Source organism: Schistocerca americana, chromosome 8 (assembly GCF_021461395.2).
Source record: "Schistocerca americana isolate TAMUIC-IGC-003095 chromosome 8, iqSchAmer2.1, whole genome shotgun sequence".
In the NCBI taxonomy this organism is placed as follows: Eukaryota; Metazoa; Arthropoda; class Insecta; order Orthoptera; family Acrididae; genus Schistocerca; species Schistocerca americana.
Genome location: NC_060126.1, coordinates 290,327,049 through 290,354,905, shown reverse-complemented (window position 1 = coordinate 290,354,905; position 27,857 = coordinate 290,327,049). Strand labels below are relative to the sequence as shown.

Sequence of the window (27,857 nt, the reverse complement as noted above, 5' to 3'; positions counted from 1 at the left end):
TGGCCAAGTGGATTTAAACTCAAAACCCTCTCTTTCAGTGCTTAATAATTGTGGAAAAAAAGTTTTAGTATGATTCATGTTACATGTAAAATTGTGTTATTCCATCAACTCAACACCTTCTCCACCATCCGCTTCGCGTGGCCTCCTCAACCCTTCATAAGGGCTTTGATTACCTATCAGCATCCCCTGAAATCAGGGACATACTACCTGAGATACTTGCCACCCCTCCTAAAGTGGTGTTCCGTTGCCCACTCAACTTCCATAACATCCTAGTCCATCCCTATGCCACTCCAAATCCCAACCTCTTGCCAAAAGGATCATAATACCTGTAGAAGACCAGGCGCAAAACCAGTCCAATCCAACCACCCAGCACTTCCTATTCCAGTCCTATTGCTAGTTAATCCTACCTCCTCAGGAGCCAGGACACCTGTGAACGCAGCCATCTCATTTAGCAGCTCTGCTGCCATCATTGCACAGCCTTTTATATCGGTATGACTACTAACTAGCTGTCCAGCGGGATGAACGGCCACTGCCAAACTGTGGCCAAGAGGAAAGTAGAGCACCCTGTGGCACAACATGCAGCTGAACATAACACACTTTATTTCAAAGGCTGCTTCACTACGAGAGTCATCTGGATCCTTCCCTCCACCACCAGCATTTCTGAACTGCACAGATGGGAGTTATCCTTAAAACACATTCTCCACTCCCATAATTATCCCAGCCTCAAACTAAGGTTATACACTGTCTCCACACCCTCCAGCAAATAGTTTCCACCCTCTCTCTCCTATCATCTCCTCCCCTTTCACATCTGCCACCCTGTTTATTTGCAGCCCTCTGTCAATACATCTATCCGTCTTTCCTTGCTTCTCTTCTTTCTTTGTTCTGTTTCTCCCCACCTCCCTGCCCTACAAACTGCTGATGCTGTGCCTGTTGGCAGTCTAGTTCCTACACACTTTCCCCCCATCCATACACTACAATCCCTTACCCTTCCCCACCTTCTCCAGATTGCTGCTTGCATCCCATGTGATGTTGCATTCCAACCCAAGATGCTGGAGTTGGCAGTCGTGTGTGCATGAGGTGTGCTTGCTTGCTCGTGTGTGTGTGTGTGTGTGTGTGTGTGTGTTTATCTCTCTCTCTCTCTACTGACTAAGGCTATGGCCAAACGTTATATGCGAGTGTCTTTTAATCGTGCCTGTCTGCAACTTGACGTGTCTTCTTTATGGTAAGTTACCTGGAGTTTCCATTGTTTATTTGTATGAAAAACATGTTATTGCTCAGTCAACATCTTAATTATTTGTCTAATTGCTGTATCCCATTTGGTAAGTTTCTGAAATGTTTTACTTCTAAGGCTCTTTAAATTTAAATACAATTGAGAACAATATGTATAATATTGCATTACTTTTTTTCCCAATCTTTCGTTAGAAGGCTTACTCTCAATGTAATGCTGATACACAATAATGAGGGAGTAAAGCATGTCCTCTGACAACTGCGTAATATCATGCTTCCAATGCATCATCATTTCTCCTCGTCTCTGTTCTGTTCGTCAATGGAGCGTGGGAAGAACAACTGTGTCGATGAACAACTGTGTCGATGAACACCTGTACCAACTAATATTTCTCTTATTATTGCATCATGGTCATTTCATAAGACATGTTGGAGGTAATAATGTCACCAGACTGACTGGAATGCACACACTTCAGATCAAAAATAAATATCTCCATGATACACCATACCTCTCCTGTAGTGTCCGCCACTGAGTTCGTTGGTGTGTCTGTAACATTCTCAAACTTACTAAATGAGCCCATCATGAAACGCACCATTCTTCGTCGGATGTTTTCTTAGCTCTGTCTTCTACAGGCTGATGAACAATACTCATGTCGAATGTATATTATTTAATTTAAGGCACCTTAATTGGTGAATTATATTTCCTTTAGATTCTCCCAATGAATTTCTGCCTGACATTTACTTTCCCTACAATTTGTTTGATGTGGTGATGCCACTTAAGGCCATACCGATAGTTGCTCCTCAGTATTTTATGGTAGTTTTCATTCCCAGTGATTTGTCACCAATAATGTAATCTAACAGTAATGAATCAGATATTTATGTGCTCTTTTTTTATTTCAATTACCAGGTCAAATACTATAATGATGTCCAAGGAGGGATGGTCAGTATTCAGGGATATGACAAGAACGATCACTCGAAGTCAAGAAGTCTAGCAAACATGCGCTCTAAAATGCATACCATAAGAGCTACAAGCATCAATTCATCTTTGCTACAGTGAAACACATCTCATCTACTGACCAACTTATGTGCTTTTGCTTGGTGATTTTTCTTGAAAATGGGAGTAAGTCAATTTTTACCCTTTATTCTCCAGCCATCTATGATAGATTGCTGCTAAAAGGGAATAAGTATTTTTTCACTGCCTCTGTAGAATCTCACATGGTCTTGATGCCTTTCCTTGGTTGAGCAGCTTTTGTTGACTCCATGATCACCTGTCCCGACATCCATCAGTTCAGCATTTGTATGACCATCTTCGGCAGTGGAACAGTTTCGGAAGGCCGAATTCAGTACTTTGGCCTCCTCTATGTCATCTTCCATTGCTGTGCCAGAATGGATGATGATGGTCTGCTTACTAGCTTCACAAAACGTTTAAAATTTGCTCATTTTCGCTCCATTCAGCTCTTATTTGCTAAAAAAAGGCTCTGACTTTACTTACATCTGTGATGAAGCTCTTTGTTTTTGTAGCAATTTTTCTAACACGGTTATTGAGCCACAGAGGCTATTTCCTATCCCTCACAATCTAGCTCAGAACATACTGGCCTAAGGGGTATTGTACAATCTTTCGGATTTTATTCATTTGTGTTCCACATCTTTGTCTTCAGAGCTGAATATTTGATGTTTACTATTTAAATATTTTTTATACCTCACTCATGCTAAGCAAAAATATGTTCCTACCTTTTTCTAAACATTCCTTGTGTTGCTCAATATCATTAATGTTATAAAAGCCTTAAAATCCCCGACGCCCGCCTCTCCATTAACTGACTAAAAAAGTTCAGATAGCTATGTTAGTTACTAGCTGGTCTAGGACACTTTCCTGTCAAGTCTGTTCTCTAGCTGTTCAAAGAAATTTTGAGGCTATACATTCAGAAAAATCTCACGCTAGTCCCTGTCTCTGATGTCAGTATTAACCACAAGGCTCTCCCTTCTATTGAGTATAAACATTCAAAAGAGCATTAGAGTTTAAATAATAGTGTTTTGTGTGTATTAAGGTACTATCAAATGCAACAAAAGCATGGGCGGGGAGAGGAGGGAAAGGGGGGGGCACCTTACTTGTATGGGACAAGCAACAAATAAAATTGTTATTTGTAATTATAGCAACATGTAAACCCAGATAACTGTTGATGTTTAAATGAATTAATGTGACTTGTTACACATGCTGAACTCTTCTTTCAGATGTAAATACTGAAGAGTGTTTGCGTTGTACTTCATTGCCAATTTCTACAATGCCCTGCCAGGTGATGGGAACATACCTTATCAGTCACTTTTTCTTTACATAAATTAAACAGAATCTACTACAAGCAATAGATCACCTCAACAAATTATGTTACAAAGACTTATCATCGTCCCTCATTTGTGTCTCACCACTTTCTCAGTGTATGACTATATGCTGACATTTCTTAATCCTACCAATTTATATGTTTTGGTTGCATTTCTCCACATGGGCCTTTAATTAGCTTTATTTCCTTTGTTATTATCTCATTTCTAGGAAATCTAGATATTAATGCAAGAATGTTGTCAACAGCTAACAGTAAACCAAGGTGTGAGAAGTTGCTGCTTCAAGGTACAACAGCAAGGGAGTACCTGGGTGACATCTGAGACAGCGTAACTGTCACAAACTAATCTGGTGGTGATGTACTTCACAGTGTGCATGTCTTGGTCAGGCTGTCCTCTCATCAGTGTGAATGGCACACTATGTCCAGATCACAAGCTCAAAGCAGAATGTGAAGCAAGTACTAGTGAAGGCCAGCACACACACCTGGAACACACGACATGTAGTCAGTTGATAACATAAGGAACTTGACTCTAGTAAGTCATCCTTTATTTTGAGGTGTGGGCTGTTATCTATGTAACACCAAGGCAGACAGACTGAGGAGGACATGCTAGTTATTAGGATTTCAGTGAAGACCAATTAGGAAAATAAAGCCTATGGAACAAAGAGAAATTCAAAGTTATCATAATAAGATCATTCTGAGTGTTTCATTCAGATACTTATGCAACCCTCCTGGCAACTGCCAAGTACAGGAGGCGCCAAGTACAGGAGGCATTTGATTGGTTTGAAACTTTGGTGTAAGGTGGCATATCTGAGATGCAATACAACATTTAAATTGACTCACACCTACACGATGTGATAAAAAGTATCCGGACATCCCCCAAACACACGTTTTTCATATTAAGTGCATTATGCTGCCACCTACTGCCAGGTACTCCATATCAGCGACCTCAGTAGTCACTAGACATCGTGAGAGAGCAGAATGGGGTGCTCTGGACTTCGAATGTGATCAGGTGATTGGGTGTCACTTGTGACGTGTGTACGTGAGATTTCCACACTCTTAAATGTCCATAGGTCCACTGTTTCTGATGTGATAGTGAAGTGGAAGTGTGAAGGGACATGTACAGAACAAAAGTGTACCGGCCGACCTCATCTGTTGACTGGCAGAGACCACCGACAGTTGAAGAGGGTCGTAATGTGTAATAGGCAGACATCTATCCAGACCATCACACAGGAATTCCAAACTGCATCAGGACCACTGCAAAAACTATGACAGTTAGGCGGGAGATGAGAAAACTTGGATTTCATGGTTGAGCGGCTGCTCATAAGCCACACACCATACCAGTAGATGCCAAATGATGCGTGACTTGGTGTAAGGAGCGTAAACATTGGACGATTGAACAATGGAACAACGTTGTGTGGAGTGACAAATCACGGTATACTATGTTGCGATCCGACGGCAGGATGTGGGTATGGCGAATGCCCGGTGAACACAATCTGCCAACGTCTGTAGTGCCAACAGTAAAATTCAGAGGTGGTGATGATGTGCTGTGGTGCACCCCTTGTTGTTTTGCATGGCACTATCACAGCACAGGCCTACATGGATGTTTTAAGCACCCTCTTGCTTCCCAGTGTTGTAGAGCAATTCGGGGGTTGTGACTGCATCTTTCAACATTATCGAGCACCTGTTCATAATGTACAGCCTGTGGCGGAGTGGTTACATGACAATAACATCCCTGTAATGGACAGGCCTACACAGAGTCCTGACCTGAATCCTACAGAACACCTTTGGCATGTTTTGGAAAGCAGACTTTATGCCAAGCCTCACTGTCCAACATTGATACCACTCCTCAGTGCAGCACTCTGTGAAGAATGGGCTGCCATTCCCCAAGAAACCTTCCAGTACCTGATTGAATGTATGCCTGTGAGAGTGGAAGCTTTCATCAAGGCTAAGGGTGGGCCAACACCCCAGCATTACCAATGGAGGGCACCAGTAACTTTTAAATCATTTTCAGCCAGGTGTCCAGATACTTTTGATCACATAGTGTAAGTGATATTAAACACTGACAGAAAGTCAGTCTTAGCTTTTCATTTGAGACATTGCAGGGAAACATCTGGAAGCAGACAAATGCTGCTTCGCTGAATGGAGTAGACATTTCCTAGTATTGATAAATCACTCTCATATCTTTATTCTCACAAGAAATAAACAAAATTAGAGCTTAAATAATTCTCATGGCCACTTAGTATAACCCAATTTCATTAAATTAATTTTGCTGTGTACTAATGAGCAAGGTTAATAACAGCATCTAGAAAATCCAGTGGAGATCATAACTGAAAGTACGATGAAGAAAATCAGTTGTATTATGTCGGGTTGCCAATTCAGAGTAATCTTGGAACATCTTACTTTGATACCAATCAAGATTTGGAGATACTAAACCATGACTGATTAAATATAGAGATGTAACCACTTGTTTCCACATTACTTTCTCATGCAAACATAAACAATGGTGATGGTTGTTACTATTATTGTTTTCAGTACACAGACTGGTTTGCTACAGCTCTCCATGCTACTCTATCCTCAGCAAGTCTCACTATCTCCACACAACTTCTGCAACCCACATACTCCTGAATCCGCTTAACGTATTCATCTCTTGGTCTCCCTCTACAATTTTTACCGCCCCCCCCCCCCCCCCCCCCCCACAAAAAAAATAACAAATGGTGATCCCTTGCTGTCTCAGAATGAGTCCTATCAATCAATCTTTTCTTTAAGTCAAGTTGCTCCACAAATTTATTGTCTACCGGTACCCTAATCTATTCAGTACATCCTAATTAATTACACAGTCTACCCATCTTATCATCATTCTTCTGTAGCAACGCATTTCAAAAGCATCTATTTTGTTCTCACATGACTGTTTATCCCCATGTTTCACTTCCATATATGGTTACATTCCAAATAACTTCTGGACTTCCCAACACTTGAATCAAAATTCGATATTAACAAATTTCTCTTCTTCAGAAAAGCTTTTCTTGCCACTGCCATTCTACATTTCATATCCTCTCTAATTTAGCCAGCATCAGTTATTTTGTTGCCCAAATAACAAAACTCATCTATTAATTTAAGTGCATATCAGCTGATATAATTTAACTACATTCCACTATCCTGGTTTTTCTTTTGTTGATGTTCATCTTACATCTTTCTCTTCCTTTGCTGTCTCTGACAGAATTACAGTGTCATTGGTAAACCTGAAAGTTTTTATTTATTTTCCCTGATCTTTAATTGCTACTCCAAATTTTTCTTTGATTTCGTTTACTGCTTGCTCTGCTTGAATTGGCTGACTATGCCACAAACAAAAAAAGATGAACAGAAGATATACAAGGGTGTTTCAAAAATAATGTACATATTACAAAGTATTATTTTGTCTAAACTGTCAATCACTGCACCTCAGCTCGGCTATTGGAGGAACGAATACATAGTCTAGTTTACATTAATAGCCGCTAGATGTCCATTGTCTTCTGGTTTGCTTGGTAACTGTCATATGTTTAAAATGGCTACTCTGCAGCAAAAATCATTTTGTGTTCTCAAGTTTGCGAAGTGCAATTCAATGATTAGAGCACAAAGATATTTCAGGTTGAGATACCAAATTGATCCTCCAAATAGGTGGAACATTCGCAGATGATATCGACAGTTTCTAGACACAGGATGTGTATGTAAAGGAAAGAGCCCTGGCTGCACTCATGTTGTGAAGAAAATATTGCACAAATTCAAACTGCTTTCCAATGCAGTCCTTCAAAATCAACTCGTCGTTACAGCTTCCTACAACAACAACTTGGCGTGTTCTGTAATGTAGGTTGGTTACGAAGCCGTACAAGTTACAAGTGTTACAAGCTCTGCGCCCAGATGAGAAACGCAAACATTTGGCATTTTCCAACGAGATTCTTGATGCTATTGACAATGATAACACTTACACACAATGCATCATGTTCAGTGATGAAGCAACTTTCCATATTAGTGACCAGGTAAACAAACACAATGTTCGAATTTGGGGGCTACAGAACCCACATGCAGCCACTGAACATGTACGAGACTTACCAAAAGTCAATGTGTTTTGTGCAATATCCCGATCATCTGTTTACGACCCATTCATCATTAATGAAAACATGATTAACAGTCAGCAGTAGCTCGCTATGTTACAAAACTGGTTGTTTCTGAGGTGCACAAAGACAACTTCATTTTTCAACAAGACAGGACACCCCCTCACTGGAGTCACGCGTGAATATCTGAATGAAACTCTACCGAACCGTTGCATTGGTCATCAAGGAGATGTTGACTTAGCATGTCTCCGCTGGGCTACATGGTCACCACATCTGATACCCTCTGCCTTCTTTCTGTGGGGTTTCGTTAAAGACAACGTTTATGTATCACCACTTCCACAGAGCCTGGAAGAGTTGAAGATCGGATCCATACTACCATAACACCAGTGATGAAGGACATGCTTGCCCGAGTGTGGGAGGAATTTGAGTATCAAAGTCATATTGTTTGTGTCGCTGAACATCTGTAATCTGAACTTGCGAGGTTTGTAAATAAGTATGTAAACCTTCGTATTCATATGTCTTAAAGTTTAATAAATATATGCATTCGCAAAATGAAAATTGTTTTTGAAACGCCCTGTATTAAGAGTTTACTCTTTGCATGGTTCACTAACCTCTACGTCAGTGTTTAGCATACATTTTTGGTTCCCAGCACAATTGCAAAGTGGAAATCAATAACAGGCTAAGGGCTTAAATTCACAACAAACAAACAATTTATTTTATACATTTATCATCAATATGAGCTTTATGGGATGGATGAACATGTTGCTGACAACACAAATTCTCAAATCCCAGAATCAAAACAGGCAGAGTTACCCCACTTCCTGTAACATGTTCACTTTTGCACAATAAGATCTGCATGCTATGTACCTTACAATATATTGTAAACCTAAGTCAGTGGATTTTTATTCACAGTGTCTGTATTTGTTACTGTTATAGAAGGTGTCAAATATTGGAATATCTTTAAAACTCCCTACTAGTACAGCCATTGTGTGTCATAGCAAGGCACAGGCTGGCAACCACTGCTTCTCTGCATACATGCATTCAACTATTTTCTAGAGAGAGAGAGAGAGAGAGAGAGAGAGAGAGAGAGAGAGAGAGAGAGAGAGAGAGAGAGAGAAATATTGGGGGGGGGGGGGGGGGGGGGCTGGGAAGGATGGGGACAGGAGTACACACATCAAATCTCCTTTCAGTACTTTAAGCTGATTTATCTATGCATAACAGTATTTCTTCAGCTATCTGTTGAGTTTTTGCCTCTATTCATAAACCAATTAACATCTCAACTTTGTATATTTTTATTTTACACTTACAGTGTTTGAACAGGAAACAATAGTTAACACACGTAGAAAATTACCACCTTTCATAAAATATAACTGTCATGTGACTGTAAACTTCACATACATATAATCATCATAATCCACCAGCCAAATGGCTTAGTCACACCCTGTGTGAACCAGACAATTTTCTAGCCTAATTACTACCTTATTCTATTGATAATATTACATTCAACCTTCGGATTCCTGCACACCATATGTTCTAGTAGTTCTTCAACGTATGCTACTTCCTGAAGCACACTGCCTGGTGAAGCGGTACCTTGCAGACCAACCACACGTAGCAGGTTTCCTTCCTCAATTTGTGTGTGCTGCAAACTTTTCAATACTTGGAAGGGTGTTTCTTGATCACTGATCCAACAATTGCCTCAAATTTGTGCTCCCTCATATTTCTAGTTTTCTATGCAAGCGTGTTATCTGCAATTATCACACTGTTACATTAGTCATCCTGACAGACATGATGCCAGATGTGTAGGTGTGGTGCCAATATAGAGGAAAAAAAAGAAAAAGAAAAAGATTCTGTCCAGTCGTTTCCCTCCCACCGCTATGTAATTCCATGTTACATATGTAACTTCTTGTGGCCTCACATACCGTTCACCCATGTAAGCCACATTTCATCAGATTTCCTAGGTGGGCTCTTCGAGGTATCATGCCTCATCAAGTGGTATCTCCTGTATGAATTTATAAACAGTCTGAAAACGACCCACAAAATGCTAGAGAACTAGTCAGACCCTGTAGAGACTGTCTGCTGGATCATCCTGTTGTGTATTGTCAGGAAAAGCCTTGCATTACACATTGATTGTGATGCAGTAGCTGTCTGATGAGAGGAGTTTCAATAAAAGTGTCTGTGCTCCTGTACTCCCGACAACTATTCTTTCTAACTTGTCCCATCACAAGTATAATCACTAAAAATCTTTTCGTTTCAACAACTGGAATGCCAGTCAAGTTTAGAGTCTTGGATGATGCTTTATACCTACATAAATTCTGACTGTGATATAGGTTAGATTGTGTTATGAAAATATCAAATAATCCATCACCAAAAAAGCGAGCAACAACCTATGAAATATTACATGGATCAAATGTTAAGGCCTGGCTGACCTTCAAAAGGTTCCAAATGTGCTCTATTGTCTTTTGTATAGCCATTGCTTGTATCTATTCCATATAAACAAACACCTGCCTCCTCATCACTGCCAGCACCACTGTCACTTACGAACATACGTGGATGTTTCTGATGTATGGTTGATGTACGAGGCGTGTTTTTTAAGTAAGTACTGTTTTGAAATTAAAAAAAGATGTGCTAATATATCTCAATAATTTTATTTTTACATGAAAGCCTGTACCTTAATCTACGCACAGTCTGATTCTTCCTTGTTTACGTTGTGTACTGAGTGTTTAAGATGCCTCCGATAATCCTGAGTCCCGCCGACTGTGAAGTACAGGCTGTTATAAGATTTCTTAGTGGTAAAGGCCTAAAAGCAATCGATATTCATCGTGAGATCTGTGCAGTTTACGGAGAAAACATTATGAGTGATGGAATGGTAAGAAATTGGGTGAGAGCATATAAAGATGGCCGCACAAATGTGCATGATGAACAATGGAGTTTGGTGCAGGAAGTGGACAATAAGGTTAGAGAAAAAAAGACGCTTTACGATTTTCCTCCTTGCAGGATGACTTCCCTAACGTTTCTCGTAGTGTTTTTTATGGCATTGTGACCGAGCACTTAAATTACCGAAAGCTGTGCGCACATTGGGTACCGAAAATGTTGACGGGTGTGCACAAAATCAAACGTTTAGACAGTGCATTGTCTTTCCTTGAGCAGTACCACAACAACAGTGATGATTTCTTAAGCCAAATTGTTGCGGGTGATGAAGCATGGGTAGCCTACGTCACACCAGAATCAAAGCAACAGTCCATGAAAGTTGAGCAAGGGCATTTTGCTGCATGACAATGCCCGTCCGCATGTGGCAAATCAGACCAAAGATTTCATCACATCATTTCGATGGGAAACTATATATTGTCCTCCGTACAGCCCCGATCTTGCGCACAGTGACTACCATCTGTTCCTGCACTTGAAGAAACAGCTGGGCGTTCAGCGTCTTCAAGACGATGACGAAGTCAAAACTGGGGTGATACAGTTAACAAGTCAGGCGGCAGACATCTATGAGGGTATTCAAAAACTGGAACTATGTTATAATAAGTGCCTCAATATTGACGGAAATTATGTAGAAAAGTAGATTAAGGTACAGGCTTTCACGTAATAATAAAATTGTTGAGATATCTTAGCATGTCTTTTTTTAATTTCAAAATGGTACTTACTTAAAAAACACGCCTCGTAGATGGTCCAAACTCACTGCCATTGTCACTAGAATTATCACTCTTTACATTCTCTGTATCACTTGGTACACATCACCCTCAATCATGAATGCAGATGTAAATCATGAAAAAATTTCACCATTGCACAAAGTATACTGCCCAGGCCACGCCATATTGTGCGTTGACTCCTGGCATGTAAGATCACCTTAGTATACATGAAGATTTCAAAGCTATTGTGATTGTACAAGTAGTCAAACATACTGACACCAACATCTACAGTCTTCCTACTCTGTACCAGGTCAGCAAATAATCCAAAATTTACCAAAAAATGAGTGCAACAGGCCATAAACAATGCCTGTGCAGGAAAATGGATATTTCCGTACCCCATCTGCTGTTCCTGGCGACTGTAAAATGGAGATTTCCAGGGCATGTCATCAAGGTGTTAAGGTGAAAACAGATGAGAGGACTCTGTATGGACAGATGGATACAGGATTGTGAATCCACTGAACACTTAACCCTTTTGTAGTCAGCCGATTTGGAGTGGTGTGTGCTAAAAATGTAATGCGTATTTACATTCTATTTAAATTGCCATATATCACACAGTATTCACTTTAAAAATATGAAAAAATTACCACTTATCCATAAAAGTATGTAGAATATTATGGCTTACACAGATTATGATAATGTTTCAAATGAATTTGATTGTGACAGTCCAAATAAAATATTTAAAAAAAAAATTATAAACTTGACTTTGATTCCATATATCCAACACTGTGCTTCAATTTAACAAGGCTAACTACAATCCATAGAATCTACACACATTTCTGAGTAAAATGACATGAGGGATATGAAATTTTTGTTATTATTTAGAAAGATAATTATTTATTTGAAGAGAACATTACAGAATTTCCATGTCTACAATATGACTTTTATTACAAACAGTTCTTGACCTCCTTTTCCTTCCCTCACTAGTACACACACAGCATCTTGACTCTTTCTTCTCTGTAAGTTTTCTCAAACCTGGAGCACCATGAGGATCATCAGTTGCATTTTTTTCTTGCAGCCATTCATCTGACAAGGCTTCAATTATCATTACAGTGTATACATATCTGGAAACAACTTTCCTTCCTTTATTATGCTCGTTGTATAGTATATAAGAATTCAGCACCATTCTTGACATTATGTTAAAAGCTACCTTCTTCCAGTAACGAAGAGTTCACCTCTCATACAAATACACATACAGCATCATGTCGGATGTGTCTATTCCACCCATATACTGGTTGTACTGGTGTATTATTTCTGTCTTTTTTACTGTTTTGTTATTATTTTGGACTTCAATGTCACCAGCACCAACTTTACTTGACAATAAGGGAATGGAGGTAGGCTGGGACTTTTTTTCTCTCAGTACGCACATGCTAGTACCAGACCTGACTTACAATACATCTTTTCCCCAATTCCAAATTTCTTTCTAAATTGCTCTGGCAAATATTTACTGTTTTTTCTTACAGTGCCAGTAATGTATGTACCTAATTTGTAGAGACTTACACAAGTGGTATTGACATGAAAAAGTTGTCCATAAAGATATGATATCCCTTGTTCAAATAACTGCCCAAACACAGTAACTTCTGGACAACACAGTAACCTAAGCCATGTCTTGCAATCTCAGCCTTATCTTCTTGGCTTTTGGCACCTCTGTACGTATAAAATCCAAGACAATAGTGTGTTATAGAGTCACACAGCATCCAGAATTTGATTCCCCATCAGTGGTGGTGTTTGTTTGGCAAATACAGTAATAGGGAAGTATGACATTTACAAGGTGTATACGTGGACGAGGAAAAAAAATTCCTGGATTTTTCCCGGATTTCCCGGTTAAAAACACACTTCCTCTCAGATGAAAATACACTTTTCCATGTTAAGTAACAGTATACTTGTCCTCGGAACTGTAAAACTTATTAATCCTTTCAATGGTTGTGGTTTTATACACCAGCATAGAATTTCCCGGCACTTCCGATGTGCAGCAACACGTACACTGCATATTTCGTATTATGAAAGTATAAATTCGAATTTCACCAAACACCGCATGTTACTTTCAGAAGGATTGAGATCGAGATTGCAATGCGTTTTTGTACGCCAGTCATAGCTCATGTCAAGCTATCTCGCCAGCCGATGACAGCAGATATTAAGAGCATATAACACATGATATGGTCAGCCAATAGCAACATCACTGCTAAGTAGCGTGAACGCACAAATAGGGCTAAGTAATGGTTTAAATTAATATACATAGTGTTGCTAAAAGAAAAGAAAAGCTTTCACGTAGCCTATAATATTGGCCTCCAAGATTAATAAGCTGCAAGATCTTCTTTGCGTGTGTTACACTTTTAAGATATATCACACAAATGTGCCAGTAAAATTTTTAACGACGACATAAATATCTGATCTTCTGGGCTCGAAAATATTCTAAATGGTCGTTCTCTAAGACTTGAATTTTGAATGAGAGTCAAACGCTCTGTGATTTAATAAATTCATCGGACATTGGCGGACACAGTTCTTCTTGTGTAAAAGGAAATCATCTTTACTTGAAGGTAACGCTTTTCGAACAACCATTCAGAATATTTTCCCGCAACCTGTTAGAAATAGAGTCATTTCAGCAGTTGCGCCAGATGACAGGCGTCGCCGCACTTGCACAGCTACGACGACACAGGGAGCCCGTATGGTCGTACGTGTAAAACATTAAAAGATCTTACATTATGTCATAAACGAAACAAGACGTTAGGGGATACTCTAAGAGCATGGGAATTTTGTGGACCCTACTAAAATGCACATTTGTATGTCCAGATTCAGATGTAAATTTTCTTGGAGTACCAGTACCGCATTATCTCATGTTTGGTTCTTTATTATGGCATAATGACATACGTGCTAGACAATGAAAATGTGAACTTGAAATGTAGTGAAAAGTTGAAACTAGGCAATAGTGTGGAATTAAACACATTGTTTCAAATAAATTGACTGCCTCAGCAGAAAAGATTAATAAAAGTCAATTTTTTTTAACAAACTAACAGAGCTAACTTCATTGTTCTGCAAGACGATTAATGCTTTGACTGTCAAATAGGTAGAAACAAAATAAAATCTTAAACTAATAACTTATTTTAGCCTTCTGTAATTATGTGAATTTTAGCCTTCCGTAATTATGTGAATGTATTTTAGTTCACTTGATAGCTCCCGACCACAGAAATCCGTTTTGTTTTCATTTGACATGAGAGCAATAAACGAAGAGGAAACAGCAAAATCACTTAACGGAAACATGGGTAATGTGGACACTATCACCTCCCCACTACAACTCAGACTGCTCTGTGCATCAGGTCCGGATCTACGATATTTCCGAACCGGGCCAATATTAGATAGTGGTGCTCCCCCTCCCTCGAGCGTTTGAGGTAGAACACCAAAAATTTAAAAAATCGACTTTTCAAAAATATCTTCATATTGTAGCTCACATCTTTCTGAAGAGTCTGATACATAAAACATATATGATCGAGGGAACGTAAGACATGTTATTTGGTCTTAAGCGTGCTGAAGTGCAGTGCTAAGGCTCTTCACAGAATTGTTCCATCGCACGCCTCTGTATTTCGCTCTGTGGAATTCAAAGGTGTAATATTTTGTAATGAGTGCCATAAAACTATATTCAGCCCAGTGGAAATTAAAATGTTCTGTGGTGCATCTCCCGCTCCCAGTCGGACAGTTTGACATCTTGCCCCTCTTTAAAAAATCTCGCAATTAGTAGTGTATGGGATTATTTGTAACCGGGAGGACAAGAACTCCTCGGAAAATTTTCAGTCCTTACTGCCTTTTAGCTAATAACTTGCTGTTCTATGTGACATAAAATTAAATATAAGATACATAAAATGAGTAAAGACAAGAGACAAGCAAGACAGTACACATTTCTTCAATCCTTAAGTCCTAGCTTTTTTTTTTTATTCTCTCTAATCTTGCCACAGCTTTATATGGCGTACTTTCCTTTCTGGGAAAGAAGGTATTACGCCATCAAAGTTCGTCAGCGTTTTGCTACACGAAAAAACACAGAAAAGCTGTTAATACAAATAGTACCCAAATAATCTGCTAGATAAATCGAAATAGGCCTGCTTAATATTGTAGCAATTGTTACACACACCAAATAAACGAGACTGTTTCGGCACAAATGGTCATTTTTATAATACGACAGAATATAATTCACAAAGTACCAATGTCAAATGCATATTAGGCCTACTACAAGCAAAAGGTTTTATATTGGGAAATAGTTTCACATTTCATTCCTACTCTCTAGCTTCTGAAGCATGAAATCGAAAAGCAGTAGTACGAAATTTTTATACCAATTTAGAATCGTCGTATTCTTCTGTCATTTGTGAGAGTCTCCATTTCTTCTCCTTCCTCGTTCTAACAAACAATCTTGTCATCACCAATTCTGTAACTATTCCTGCCAGTGTCAAAATTTATCCTCTGGTTAACTTCACTAACCCTGCCACAATCACCAGTTTAGTTATACCGCATTTGTTCTCCGGTTAGGCATTATTAAGTGTTCGTACAACGCATTTTCCACGCTACTCCCAGAATAGAACTTTAGTGGCTGCTAGCCGGGGACTGTGTAACTGGTCCTTAGTAGGGTACCGGTCAGGCCAAAAATTTTCTGTCAAAATTTTCTTGGGTACACGGAGAAGACAATACGTAATCTTGGTTGCCCGTTATTCCTGTTAGTCATTTATTTCCACTCTGGTAGTCTGAATCTATGGAATTCGCTAGTAATCATAACAACGCTAAACATTTGCAAACCCAGTCAACCACATAAAGAGCGATTGGCATTCACCCTTTCGGCTTTATTCGCTCAGCTCGTATAGACCCGTCCCCTTTTGTCTGCAGGAAAGTTTATTTCTAGATGCGATGGGGATTCCAATCACAGAGACATCACATACACTATGCACACATTCAAAAATCAACTCATGATCCATTCAGAAATCAACTTAGAATTTGATCAAAAACCAACAGGGATGTGATCAAAATCATCTGAGTAATTGATAGACCAATGTGCGCTGGGTGCTAGGCGCTTTCTGAAACAAGGCCTTTTTCCTCAATATTATGAATTTGGTAACCCCCCAAACTGCTGCCCGGGACAGATAGATACCCCGGTTTGCCCCCGCCGCCTAGTTCCGGGCCTGTTGCGCACACGTGAATCTGTCAGCTTAGGGGCACCAGTAAAATTTTTCCAGATAGCATCTGGCTGCTTGCTGCTATTGCATATACAGCTAACTGCCACATTTCTGTAGCCAGAAGCGGGAGAAGGTACTACTCATACGCGACTCAACTGCACATGCGCATAAGCTCGCTAAAGCTTTCCCGGCGTACTGATTGTTCCATAAAGATACGGGAGCATCTAATATAAACAGCTGTGACGTCACGCTCATCGGACACAATTTATTGTTATGAAACATTGCATAGTCTTCCTAAAGCCTTGACACATTTTGCTGTTCGCAGACGCTTGTGTGATCACTGTGTTTTGTTCCTGTATATGGAGAATTTCCTTTGCAACTTAGGTTTTATTTTCGTTTTTTTCTCTCGTTCGTGTTTTATTGCTGCAGTATTATTCTGCATTAGCGAGATACGGTAATATTCTTTGTTAGAGTATTGGTTCTTACTAGTCAAAGTTACAAAAATTTAACTGAAAACTAAAACAATGAAACATCCCCGGAATTCTAAAAAATTCCCGGATTTTTCCCGGTTTTCTCCCGGATGAAAAAATTACCGGGTTTCTCCCGGATCTCCCGGGTCGTATACACCCCGCATTTAGTGCCAACTAGACTCTCATCAATACTAATTTGTCCATGAGGTGTGTAATGATGTCTAAATATATTATTAGCATGATCTACCAATGGCTGGTACCTGATACATGGGTCATAATCAGGATGGCCTGGTGCTGGACATTTCTCACTATCCACAAGATGAAAGAATTTCATCAGATGCCTAAATCGGTGGGCAGAAAACATTTTACCAAACCATGGAAATGCCTGTGACAGTTTTGTGCTCCAGTATGATAACATTGTGGGCCTTTTATTGAGTCCCATATTTAGTAAGCAAGCAATAAAACCTCTTACCTTGGTACTTGTCACATTCTTCCATTTCTTATATGGTTTGGACAATGTAGCATGTTTAGTTATAAACTGTTTAGCTGAGCGATTCGTTTCAGTTACAATAAGCTGAAGCAACGTTGTATTAAAGAATAGATTGAAATATTCTATCACAGGAGATCCTACTGGTGGCATATGTTTTGGTCCTGGCAGCTCTTGAAATGGATGTGGTAATGGCTGTAGTGTTTCAGGCGCAAGTACTTCAGTGTATTGTACATCTTCCATTTCGTCTTCACTTTCGTTCACAATATCGTCAAGTACATCACTGTCACTTTCTGAACTGTTGCTACTTTCGCTAAAACACTCTGTATCACTAGTACATTCTAAAAGTTCACAAATTTCTTCGGCAGTAAGTCCTCTGTTGTGACCTGATGTAGATCACATTTTTCACAAAAAAACGGAGAAAATAAACAAACTGTAAACTCTTATTGTGAAGAAAAACACACAGAGACAATGATAAATACAGCACTGTGCAAAATCAAGAATGTAGAACGCAATAACAGAATGTAAACAGGTACTACGAATCACGGCGTCAACAAACAATGCAAAAGCAGAATAATCTAATGCTAATATTTCACCAAAACGATGCTCAATTGTCGATAGCTATCGATCTACACATAGCTCCATTCAAAGAGCATCTGTAATCAGCACGCCAACACCATCTAGCGCCGATTATGTAAGCTAAACAAGACGAAGCAGAGTACCGACGAATCAGCACCCTGACAGTATTAGCGTCAGTAGGGGGTAACGACAGATCGTTACCTCGACATTCAAAAGGTTAAAGAAAATGAAAATAAATTTCCACTTGCCTTTTTACAGTGTTTGGAAGAGGGTGGAGAATTGGGTTTGCCTAAGGCTACAGACTTATCAAAACATAATTACCCATGACAGTGTGTCCAACGAAATACAGAAATTGTTCACAGATTTTATTCTTCTTTCACACTGTAACAAATGAGTTAATGGAAAAGACAGAATTACGTAACAGTATTAACAGTCTACAAAACTTGATAATCTCATGATTTCAAATGTCATCTGAGAAGGTCACTTTAGGGACCAGCCATATTTAATTTTTTCGCACATAACAGAATTTAAATGTCAGTGCCCGGACGTCAGTTTCCCGAAACAGTTTTACATAGTTCTCAAAAAAACTGAAAACAACCTTTGAAGTTAATTATATTTTCTAGCACCGTTAAATAGAAAATGTTTGTAGTTTTTTGACTTAGTCAGTAGCTCACTTCATAGAGTAATTTGACTAATTGCCATGTCACTTGTCTGAATCTCTCTAGTAGTGTCCTTTTTTAAATCTATATTTATTAATAAATGCAAATGGATAATTAACAATCATCAATTATTATTTTTTCATAAAAATAACATTTTTGTTTTGAATTACTGGCCACATGGAAACAAATTAAAATTTGATACAGTCATGCGAAATGCATTTTTGTTAAACAAAACAAAATGTTATACGAGTTTCTATTTTATGTCTCATTTTAGAAGCAAATTTTAATTTAGTGTCCATACCCACATTTTCATGTGGTATTTTTCTTAAGAAATTATGATTCCCTATTTGTTAACGAGCATTTCCACTTATTAATAAACATGAAAATTAAGGGATTTTCCTACTAGATAGATTCAAACCTGCAATGTTATGATTTCAATTCGATTATGCTAACACTACAAACTAAGCTACCAATGAATCGATTAATGAACCACCAACATTTTATGCTTAACAGTGCTCGGAAATAATTTAATCAACAAAAGAAGAATGAAACAAAATCCATATGAAGTCCGTACCTGAGAAGAATTTCCCTCAAGATGATGCTAGTAGATACAAAATTGGCAAATAGATACTTTTATAGCCTGAAAACTGAACTTTAAATGTAACCCACCGGTCACAGCTCTTCAACATTTTATTACTTTTTTCCTAACAAACACTGTCAACATTGTCAACGCCTACATTTGTGAAGGGTTTTATTTACTTATTAATTTCTTCGAATACTGTCCCAAAATCATCCAGCATTTTGACAAGTGTAGTTAATTATCTTGTTTACCAGGTAAACGCATGCGATCCCACAAAAATGCATCCTCAGTATGCACACACATATACAGGGCGTTTCACAATTACTGTTACAGCCTTCTAGCAGTTGTAGAGAGGACTTAGTAAATGAAGTTTTGTAAGGAATCCACATCCTGAAATGTACCATCTGGATATAAAATTTTCATAGTGCGCACACAAACTGATAACAGGAAGCCACTGTCAGTCCCTGCTATGACGATGACATAACATACCATGTTTGCCCAACTACAACAATGGCTGTGAGAAACTGATACATTCCGAACTAGGACGATTGACTGTGGTACCCCTCTGACGCATTAAGTTCTCGACTTTGAAGAGGACATCCTTTGTCACTTGTAAGAGAACACAATCACGGGTGCTCAAAACATTGTCCATGCTAGGGATCCAGTAGGGTACACAGGTCACACCTCACTGTCTCTACCGTATGCATACTATGAAGTGATCGGTTTTCAAGTGAGTCTTCAAACGTATATTACATCCAAACTATACATTTACAGACATGCATTACTTATTGAAACTTCATGTACTAAGTCTCCTCTACAACCCCAACAAGTCTGTAAGAGGAATTTTGAAACACCCTGAATAGCCATTATAATATCAAAATAACCCTTTTTTCCTTTTTTCACAAACAGCTCCTCTCCATGACAACTGAAACAATTTACAAATTCTATGCTTTTGTGTGTGTGTGTAAACACATGTTGAGCCATTGGCGCTTTTATTTGGAGGGGATGTAGCCAACATCTGAGCTGTTCTAACTTTTCATGATTATCCCCATTGTTGAGTACAGTATCACTGAAATTTTTTGAAGACTGTTTCCCCATATACTGAACAAAAATTCATTTTTCAGCTTCTTGTGCTGAAGTAAATAGTTTTAAAACTTAAATCTCTGATGACTCATAAAAATTCTAGGTTCTGCAGAACACAGCTGCACAATGTCTGCTGCATTTGATCAAATAAAATGTCCTTTAAGGACAAATTATGGATTTCTATTTCATTATTTTTATTACTATTTTCAGGAAGTGTATAACCCCTATCTACTCAAAAATTTACACTTTGCTGTCCAATACCTTTTTGGAAGAAAGTCAGAACAATTTCACATGTCCTTATAGTCTAAACAGTATTAAACATGAGTGATCTGCGTTATTACACGAAACCAAAAATTATCTTTTTATCAAAATAAGTTTGCATGGATTTTCCTTGAATAAAGTAACGCTTCCAGGCTTGCTTTAAAATACTTACAAATTATAACCAAACATATTAGATCATGACATCTTGTGGAAATCGGGTTTTCTGCCGGATATCACCATCTTCCAAACACGATATTTCGACGTCATTACTCGACGTCTTCATCAGGTGTTCCCTGAGACTGGCTGCTTGCTGGACCGGGTCGCATATTTATGCCTGCCTGGTGCCTGGTGTTCTGTTTGCTGTTCCCTAGTCGGTCCGCGCCCGCGAGTCGCGCTATCCTGCCGCTCTAGGTGTTCCCTATTCCGTCTGCGCCCACTCTGGCCGCCTCCATCTGCGGTCGTGGCCTCCTGGTGTTGCCTTCTCGGTCCGCGCCCGTGAGTGGCGCTCCCCTGCCACTCAGGACGTTCCCTATTCTGTCCACGCCCACTCTGGCCACCTCCATCTGCGGTGGTGGCCTCCTGGTGTTCCTTCCTTGGTTCGTGCACGCAGTGTGCAGATGTCTGGTGTTGGCAACATATTTTCTCCGGTATTGCTTCAGCAGTTCAAATGCCGGGTTCCATGCAGTGCTTAGCTGGTATCCTGCTTCCCAGTTAATCAGGTTTTGTGCAATCTTTACCTCTATAGATTCAGTGATGACACTATCCCAGAATCTGGGGGTCTGGACCATGACCTTGGTGTTCTCATAATCCATGGAATGTTCCAACGCTAGGCAGTGTTCTGCTATTGCTGATTTTGTGCCCTGCCTTAGCCTGGTATGTCGCTGGTGTTCCTTACATCTGATTTCCACCGTTCTAGTCATTTGGCCAATGTAGGACATACCGCATTCACAAGGAATATTGTAAATGCCAGGCTTCCTTAAGCCCAGGTCATCTTTGACTGCTCCAAGTAAAGCCCTGATTTTGCTAGGTGGGCAGAAGACACTCTTGATGTTATGTTTCATTAGTATTCTGCTGACCTTGGCAGAAACAGGCCCGGCATACGGTAAAAATGCCAGCTTCTTGATTTCTTCTTCTCTCCGAATCTCTTCAGCCTAAATTTAGGCCCCTGCCAAGAACCATCAGGGTAGCTGTCACTCTTAGAGATCTACCGGTAGCCAATTTCATCAGCTCTGTGGAACAAGTCATCAACACACTACACTCAAGTACGGCTGAAGAGATTCGGAGAGAGACGTGCAGAGCCCTTACCAGAGCCAGGCCGCCTAACATCTCAAGAGACGAGAGGATGGCTCTCAGGAGATTACGAGAAGATGATGACATAGTGGTATTACCAGCAGATAAATGGAACTCCACAGTCATACTGCAGAAAGGTGACTATGACCTGAAGATGCGGCGACTTCTGGAGGACCCGGCTTACAAACCACTAGAGCAGGATCCAACTGACAGGGTGGACAGAAAAACCAAGTCTCTGCTGAAGGAAATTGGCTGCCCTGAGAAAGTTATCAAACAACTGAAATCCAAGGAACCAGTACCACCCAGACTCTACAGACTACCTAAAATCCACAAAGAGGGTGTACCACTACGACCCATTGTGAGCAATATTGGGGCAGCCACCTACCCAGCTGCAACATATCTCAAGAAAATGTTGGCACCATATGTGGGGAAGTGTGCACACCACATCTGCAACTCACGGGACTTTGTGGAATGTCTTAAAAACCTACGTTTCTCAGATGCAGACTTAATGGTCAGTTTTGACGTGGTGTCCCTGTTCACCAGAGTGCCCCTTAAGGACACACTTGACTTAATCAGTGAGAAGTTTGATGGAGCTGTGCTGGATCTGTTTAAGCATATTCTAACATCGACTTACTTCCTATGTGGAGGTCAATTCTATGAACACACTGCAGGGGTGGCAATGGGTAGCCCCTTGTCAACAGTAGTGGCCAACCTGTTTATGGAGAAGTTCGAGGACGAGGCTCTTACAACTGCCACTTACCAGCCAACATGGTTCCTGAGATACGTTGATGACATATTTGTCATTTGGCCCCACGGTCGCAAAAAACTGGAAGACTTCCTGGAGCACCTGAACTCAAGGCATCCGATTATTAAATTCACCATGGAGCTAGAAAAGGACGGTCAGCTTCCGTTTCTGGATGTCCTGCTGAAGAAGAAGGCGGATGGCACCATCAGCCACAGCATGTACTGAAAGCCAACACACACAGACTTATACCTACAGGCCGACAGCTGCCACCACCCAGCACAAAAGACTGGGGTGCTTAGAACACTCGTACACCGAGCCAAGACACTGGAGCGCCACTCACGGGTGCGGACCGATAATGGAACACCAGGAGGCCACGACCGCAGTTGGAGGCGGCAAGAGCGGGCCCGAATGGAATAGGGAACGTCCAGAGTGGCAGGGGAGCGCCACTCACGGGCGCGGACCAAGAAGGCAACACCAGGAGGCCACGACCGCAGTTGGAGGCGGCAAGAGCGGGCGCGAACGGAATAGGGAACACCTAGAGCGGCAGGATAGCGCGATTCGTGGGCGCGGACCGACTAGGGAACGGCAAACAGAACACCAAGCACCGGGCAGACATAAATATGCGACCCGGTCCAGCAAGCAGCCAGTCTCAGGGAACACTTGATGAAGACGTCAAGTAATGATGTCGAAATATTGTGTTTGGAAGACGCTGATATCCGGCAGAAAACCTGACTTCCACGAGATGTCATCAAATTGCCGGGAAAGTCTAAGAAATTACATATTAGATCATCATCATTATAATTATTAAAAGTAAATCTCACTGGCATCAAAGCATAAAATTTAATTAATGGTACCCTTGCTACTGAACATGCCAACCACAATTACAAGGTATGGATAAAATCTTACCATCAATAATGTGTCTATGAGAAAACCAAGGCGTATGCAAAGAATCCCTTGCTGTGAAAGACGGTTGACCATCTCCTCACAGTTTACACTACGTCCGCATACAAGAACCCAATCTACTTCATATACCAGGGTGAAAATATCTGTCCTTCTGGATATATGGAAGTATTTTGCTCCACCAGCCTCCAGCAATCTGTAAATAAACTGTTGTAAATGATACACCAGAGATGAAATTAATATACGTTGATTTTTTTCGTCTTATGACTCCCTCAATGAAGAGAGAAATACAGGGCAGTTCCAAATGACTACACCAATTTCAAACAACCATAACCATTTAACCTAGAGGAATACACTGATAAGAATTATACAGAATGAAAAACAATTCAAACTTTTGATTGTTGTGCATGTGCAGTGAATTTTAAATGGGGTACGGACGTTCACACATTTTCAAATCAATGTCTACTGAACTATTGGACTGGTCATATTGAACATAACAATACTGTGTTCTGCTCTCTGCCACCTATACTACAGTCAGCAAGAGATGATTCCGGGCAGCTGTCACTGCTGCTGCTAACTTTTAACTGTGAAGTGTAAATGGCTGCTGGCATTAACAACAGAGCTGTGACAACACTGAGGCGCTGCCATACAGATGTCAACAAAATCTGTGCTATGTGATTGGTGGAGATAAGATGGTAGAAGAAGCCAAGCCAAGCCCACTGGAATCATCAGGGATCTGACCTCTTCAACTCTTCTGTAGATCTCTGGACCTGACAACCTTGGACTTCTTTTTATGGTGTCATGTGAAAGACATTGCTTATGTGCTTCTTCTGCCAAAACCATTCCGGGCATTAAAAGGTGCATTTCTAATGTGCCTGCGTCAGTGACTGAAAGTATTCTTCAGAATTTTGGCCTGACATGGATTATTACTTAGGTGTTGTCCACACAAACAATTTAAAATCTATAAAGCATGCTTTAAAAATTTCTGAACTTTCTTTTACATTCTCCATAATTCTTCGTGATGTACTAATATGCATTAAATAGTTCATTAAATAGTTATGTTATAGGAAGTAAGTATTCATATACCTCTACTACTACTACTACTACTAAGCAAAGAGCAGCCACAAAAGTTACATGGTTGTAAATTAAACAATACAAAGACTACAGTGGAATAACAACATGGAAAGGATGAAGTACTACTCTGCATCGAGGATCGAGGTGGCATCGAGTCTCAAAAGTGAGGGGGGGGGGGGGGGGGGGGGAGGAGAGGAGAGGAGAGAGAGAGAGAGAGAGAGAGAGAGAGAGAGAGAGAGAGAGAGAGAGAGAGAGACGGGGAGGGGGGGGGGGGGCTAGGGGGCCCCAAGAGCTGTAGACAGTAACCAGTGCGAGTCGTGCTTCTGTGAGAGTGTCTTTGTGGTTTTTTCTGCTTCTGAAGAACTTTTTGTCCAAAAGCTAATAGTTTAGCAGTCTTTTCTTAGTCAATGCTTCTGCTATGGGCTGGATAACAATCCATCTTTTTCGTATTATGATTATGAATTAACATGTTGCTCTCACCTAGTAGATTGCAGATAAGCAATATTGCAACTGAAAGAATGGCAAGAGACATCTTTATGCACACAGAACATACATACTTTTGCCAAAGGGTTAAAATGTGGCCTACATGCAAGATGGTGACACAGCCAAAATTATCTGTATAACATTTTTACCAATATTGTCTTTCCCCAGAACTGTATTCATTCCTGAGCCTCCTCTCAAATTATCATGAGGCCTTACTCTGGAGTAGATGTTTAAAGCATAAACAACTCAATATTACATCACCTACAACATATCCTTACCTTACAAAACATAATCACATCAATGTAATGATCTTAATATCCTACTAACAATGGCTGTAAAATATTCCCACCTATACTCCACAAACCACCTTACTAAATGGTGCAATGGAAGAAAGACTTACTGTAAGCCTCCATTATGTTTAAATTTCTCTGGTCATTTTGTGTGGTACATTCTCGGGATTTTATCAGTAATCCTGTCCATGCTGCACAATGCGTGAACACCACTCAAATTCCATAAATGTCTTCACGATTGTCCTTAATAAACAAATTGTGGACATATGTGCTGCCATTTTTTGGAACACTTCTTCCATTAATCTATTTCTTAAGAATTTTAAAAAGGTGAACAACACTCAAAGAATGGTCAAGTGGAGTTTTCTTAAACTATCCCTCTTATAGATCAAAGTTACACTTCCTTAGAAATCTTCCAATGGCCCTCAATCTAGCATCTGCTTTTATTGTTTTTAAGGTTATATAGTTGTTCCACTTTGTGTGTTCAGCATATAGCCACATTTAAATTAATTTGAGACATGACTGTAAAATGGCTCATTCCATATCATTACGATTTATCATAACTAAATTTGCATACTTTCAACTGAATGAATCCTTTTTACATTGTTCACCTATTTTGGTTATACTGAATGACTACTTTACCACAGCGGACTCTTATCTGCAAACTGCAGACTTCAAGAAAATGTCTTTTTTCCCAAATTTGCCATGAACTATGGACAAATATTCATCATTAATTACAAGGTTGTGCAAGTTTATATATCACAGTAGAGGCAACAGAATAATGCAGCACCTTGCACATTAAAACCATCGCATAAATGCCACAAAACATGAAAAGAACAGACAAGTATGAGTAGAACACATGCTCTGAGCGTTCTGTACAAACTTAATTATGTATATAGATAATTAATTACTGGTGTTCAATGGCCTGCTGCAAGTCTTTCTATTGGATACCACTTCACTTCATGTGCTTGTGTGTCCCTAATCTACACACTTATCCAGCCGGGGAAAGGGAAGCTACAGTATAACGTGATATTCAAACCATAGGTTGTTTCTGGCAAGGCCACACATTATTAAGATATGTAAGTTAGGTTAAAATGAAGACTGGAAAATTCATAGTCTGACAGATTTTAAACTTGAGTGTTACTACTAGGCCACAAGGCCTGGCACGCAAACAAATGCTCCATCTATAAATTTTGCCGAGTGATCGTGCAAGTATCCAGATATGTGAGACATGGCCGTATCTTTTGTCTGCATTAACTTAGAGGCTTTAATTTCTCACACCACTGAGGGACTGTAGATCTTAGTATGTAACAAATTTCAGCTTGCTAGCTCTAACCAGTCCCCAGAAAAAGGGAAGCAGATGGACAGGTTTACAGATGGATAACAAATGACAAAAAGAAATGCCAAAAAGTATTTTTTGTGATAAAATTACAAATTCACAATTTTGGGAGTTTTTCTTTTACTGTGAAACTTTGCTTCTTGTCAAATTTCCATGATTCCATGTCATCGGAAAGTACCCTGTAGGTTTTGATAAACGAGTTTCTGGCTATTGAAATGTGTGACCTAAGTGGCCGTGTCTTTGACTGCACTGACTTAGAAACTTTAAATTTTTCACACTGCCAAGCAATCGTAGCCCATGGTATGTGACAAGCTTGAAGTTGATACCTCTGGCCATTCCAGGCAAAAACAGTCTTGACAGACAGACAGACAGACAGACAGACAGACAGAAAGACAAACAAGAAAGTGACCCTACAAGAGTTCCTTCTGTTCTTACTGACTGGGGTATGAACCCCCCCCCCCAAAAAAAACAAATCTGAAAACAGGAAACATTTCCAAAACACCTCATTCAAGAAATAACTACATGAAAATAATGAATGACAGCAATGAAAGTTATTTCATAAACAAATCTCTCTCTTTTTTTTTTTTCTTCTTCTTTCTTTCAAAACAACACATAATTCAAGGACGAGTTTATCATAACAAGTAATCTAAGAGCATTAATCTTAAAACACTTCCACTCTGATTTGCTAAACCATGACTTTTCCAAGTACAGCAAAAGCATGCACATTGAGTTATGCATTCAGGAGGCCAACAGACTGATGTAAAATTGTATACACACAGAAAATTCCTCAATCAATAATGCAGAAAAATACAGCTGCATCAAATATGCTACCAGTAACACACTCACCTAGCAAAAACACTTTTGCTGACAGGATCACAATGGTCAGTAAGGAGACCAATCTTCCATGAGGAAAGGTTTGGACTTCTTCTAACAAGCGCCAACTCCCTATTCCTGCGTGCTGCACAGCCCATGAAATCTGTCTCCAGCTTCACCTCATACTGAAGCTCATCTAGCCACTTAAGCTGTTCATAACTATCTGTTATATAGAAAATATTCACTATCCACAGACCTGAGGAAATTATACTTATTATGCAAAACGTTTGCAATGGAGCCAAGAAATTCTACGAATAATACAGGAAATG

At 39.8% G+C, this 27,857-nt stretch overlaps 1 protein-coding gene across 1 annotated transcript in view; it reads right to left on the bottom strand.

Moving 5' to 3' along the window:
* The window catches only part of LOC124545474, a 437,325-nt gene that overhangs the window by 149,994 nt on the left and 259,474 nt on the right, over window positions 1–27,857 (bottom strand). The window contains exons 4-5 of the mRNA XM_047124406.1: window positions 27,562–27,784; window positions 23,539–23,728 (exon numbers count right to left, since the gene is read on the bottom strand). Of these exons, the coding sequence (XP_046980362.1) occupies window positions 23,539–23,728; window positions 27,562–27,784 (413 nt within the window). The remainder of the gene's footprint in view (window positions 1–23,538; window positions 23,729–27,561; window positions 27,785–27,857) is intronic.